This window comes from Meleagris gallopavo, chromosome 16, assembly GCF_000146605.3.
Source record: "Meleagris gallopavo isolate NT-WF06-2002-E0010 breed Aviagen turkey brand Nicholas breeding stock chromosome 16, Turkey_5.1, whole genome shotgun sequence".
Taxonomy (NCBI): domain Eukaryota; kingdom Metazoa; phylum Chordata; class Aves; order Galliformes; family Phasianidae; genus Meleagris; species Meleagris gallopavo.
Genome location: NC_015026.2, coordinates 4,631,921 through 4,635,540, shown reverse-complemented (window position 1 = coordinate 4,635,540; position 3,620 = coordinate 4,631,921). Strand labels below are relative to the sequence as shown.

The window sequence follows — 3,620 nt, the reverse complement described above, 5'->3', positions numbered from 1 at the left end:
GAGTCATATGATATTGCCTGCGCAGTCTTCAGTTTTCTCTTCTTCACAATGACCAAAGCACTGTGGGTGATCCTTACACATGTCTGAGCAGGAAACTTTCTTACTGCTAAGAATCATCACTGATAGAAGAGCTGACTTTGTAAATTATACTGTACAAATTATTCAGTAAGGCACGCTATGTAACAGACACTCAATGTTTCCTAAAAGTGGCTTTAGCTTTAAAAGGAATGTGAATTACTGTATGGGGAGAGACCTTTTATCTTACAAACTGTAGCGATGACTTCATTTACTGCTTCCAGTTACTGTAAGCACCGCAGATCTGTGCTGATAGAGGACATTTCTGTGAAAGACACTGTGTCTTCTTTGAAGTGATTTGGTTCAGCTGGTTTTCTAAGTCTATTTTTCATGGATTTCAGGAAATGCTTGGGGGAGGGGTGAATTGCTTTGTGATAAAGTGATATCTCTTCATCATTAAATCACACAGGTCACGTTTTGCCAAACCAAGCATCACAGTCATTGAGTTGCAGCTCTGTGCAGGCACTGATTTCACATTTTATAAGCACACAAATGCAACAGTGCCTTCACCAATTTCTCACAAGTGATATTACAAAACATTCTGATGTATTTCAGCTCTCCCTGAATGCAGTTCAGCCACCAGATAGAAAAGCTGCATATCTATAGGGTTAGGCTCTGTGTGTCCTGTCATCGAGAGCTAAGTCACTAATTCCTTTCAGCAGATCACATCTGTGCCCTGTAGGTCACTAGGAATGTAAGGCAAGAAACTTTTTGAAGCCTGAATCTCTGCTGTCTTGCACATGTTGTCTTACAGAGAGCAATCATTCATCCACTGCATCATAGTGATACTATGCTCACCAGTGTTTAAAGTGTGTATGCACATGGCATTTTGGAACAGTTTTATTTTCCCTCACTGACGCTGATGTGGTTTGGTTGTGTCAGACAACCCCCTTTTCTTGTTTGTTGCTTTTAATAGATATAAGGCAAGCCAGCACTGGAGCCATTAGCTCAGCCAAGGGTTCAAGAACTATGCACACTGTTCCTGCTCTCACATATGTAGAATAGAGCTAGGATTGGAACTTGATGATTCTCAGAGTCCTTTCCAACCCAAGTCATCCTGTGATTCTATACATCCTACATAGATCTTCTGCTTGCCTGCATCTTTCCATTAGAGGCTTTTTGGGGCAGGACTCCTCTGTTGGGCCAGCACTCACAGCAGGGCAAGGTGCCAGAGCCCAGTGAAACCCACCTCTGGGCAGCACTTGGATGCATAACAGCAGTCAGAGGTTGCTGGTAGGATAAATACCACCACACTTAAAACTGAAAACAGAGATGCTATTCTTTTCTAAAAAAAATCACAATAAAGTTTATTATGTTAATAGCATTAAAAATATTATAAAATAATAAAATATTCTGCTTGGCAGAAAAATGATGCCAGGGTTTTAAAACCCCAGGTTTGTGCAAACAGTTTTTGTAAACATAATAAGTCAAGTGTTCAAGCTGCATTTCAAAATACAGTAAGTTGCTACAAAAATAGGTTTGCTCACTGTCAAACATGTTTAAAAACCCAGGAAGCTGGATTTCTTCACACATCTCTCACATGTCTCTATACAGTTAATGCTGTATTTAGATCTGAAACGGGAAAGATTTCAGATAGTCCTTTAGAACAGGATTGAGAGGGATCTGGTTCAAGTTCTCTCTTCCAAAAGTCTTCACGATGCTCTTCCGGCAGAGCTCCTGCAGGGGCTGCACACGGACTTTGCGCAGAGGGGTAACCAGTACCTTCCTAGGGGAGCTTAAGTAATGTTCCAGCAGCTTAAAAAGACAATCAAAGGTCTCCTTGCTGCCATCCAGGCTGAAACACCCTGTCTGAAAGTTTATCCGGATGCTGGTGGGCCCAGTCGCGGTCTTAACACTGATAGCAAAGAAACAATTCTTCTGTGTGCTGTCCCTGATGAGGAAGGTGCCCTCGGGCTCAGACTTCAGCTTCTCGTGGGCGGCACTGACGGTCAGCGGTCCCCAGTAGAAGCCGCAGGCATCCAGCAGGCTGCTTGCTCGAGTGATGCTACTGAAATCTGCTTGCGAGCGAAAGGTTCGGAAGTGCGTGCTGCTCGGTGCCTGCGCCGCGCCGGGCCGGCCTGCGCCACGGTAGCCTCGAGCCTGAGAGCGATCCCGTGCCGGAGGGTCAAGTAGACATCGCGGGTCTGCTGCAACTGCATTGTCTGCTGACACCTTGCTGTGCGCTACCATCCTACAGCCTAGGCCAGCGGATGCGGTCTTCCATAGCGTCAGTGGCTACGGCGGGGCAGTTTTCCAGCAGCTATTCTGAAATAGAAAAGAGACGCTGAGTGAGATCCAGGGAGAAGCGGCTGCAGGCTCTGAATGACCCAGTCCTCCATTCACCTCCCTTCCACCATTATAAAATAATCAATTATTCATTTCCCAATTTGCACCGGGCAAACAACTGCTCGCTTTTGGACATGATTTGCAGTCTACTACTATTACAAAGTCTAAAGCTTCAGAAATACTTGCAAGGATTGTTAACAGCTACTGAGGATAACGCAGTTTCCCTGCTGCAAGCCCACAGAGCATCTCATGGCCTGCAGGATGGCAGGAACTTTCCACTGAAAGTGCCACTGTGGCCACTCCAACACAGTTGGAAGTTTTAGAAGACAAAGCAAGGAGGTTTCACAGCCACCTTTCCTTCCCCTCTGCCAAGCGAGGTCTGAACTCGGACAGCACCAAGCCAGGCGTGCAGTTGGGATGGCACAGCCTGCAGGCAGCTGGAGGGGGCAGCCACAGCACTGCCAGGCATCCTCAGCCTCCTTCCTTCTCTCCTGCTAACCTGAGGCTCAGCCATAAAAGGCAATTTCCCATTCCCCCAACTTTCCCCTGGGACGGCGGTGCTCCAGCCTCACCAGCTTACACACATCAACCTCTGTGAACCCTCGAAGCATTACTCCTCTGTCTCTATCTCTCTCTCTCTTTTTTGTATTACATGCACTTTAAGTGGCCCAATCTAAATTGCTTCCTATTGATATATCTCTCAGCAGAGGGACTAAATTCATCCCTCGTGTTACTTCAAAGGAATTAGCAGTGCTGCACCAGGAACAAGGTTGGCCTGAGCTGCCTGCCTCTGACAGCACGGTTCGATACGTCTCTGCCGGCTGCCGTGACCTTACTGGCAAACATAGATTTTAGGATTTATCCCCACAGTCAGATATAGATCTGCAGCTGCAGCTTGTTGAGAAACCTTGAAGGATTCTCAGAAACGAATCCCTCAGCTGCCTCACTGTTCAGGGTAATGTACTAGAGCAGATTTCAAGGAAAGTGCACAGCTGGGCTCCCATCCGTGCTAATTTAACAGCTTGATGTTTGGTTTCATTTAGGTCATATTACCCTCCCAAAACAGAAAGGAGGGCTGCAAAACCCTTCTGCTGGCAAATAACGAGCTGGAAGCACCACCGGACTCTTTACACAGCAGACGGAAACCGATGTCAGTTTTTCCAATTAGCGGGCCAGGATTAGCGCTCAGTACTTAAAGTTCACAAAAACGAAGCATCGACGCAGGGATGCGAGCAGCGCTGCGGGCCGTCCCGTCGCGG

At 46.7% G+C, this 3,620-nt stretch overlaps 1 protein-coding gene across 1 annotated transcript; it reads right to left on the bottom strand.

Moving 5' to 3' along the window:
- Positions 1-1,351: 1,351 nt before the first annotated feature.
- Positions 1,352-3,548, bottom strand: SOCS1 (suppressor of cytokine signaling 1). The gene has a single exon (XM_003210716.4). It carries the CDS (start codon positions 2,263-2,265, stop codon positions 1,642-1,644), a length of 624 nt encoding a protein of 207 aa, XP_003210764.1. The 5' UTR covers positions 2,266-3,548; the 3' UTR covers positions 1,352-1,641.
- Between the last annotated feature and the right edge of the window lie 72 nt (positions 3,549-3,620).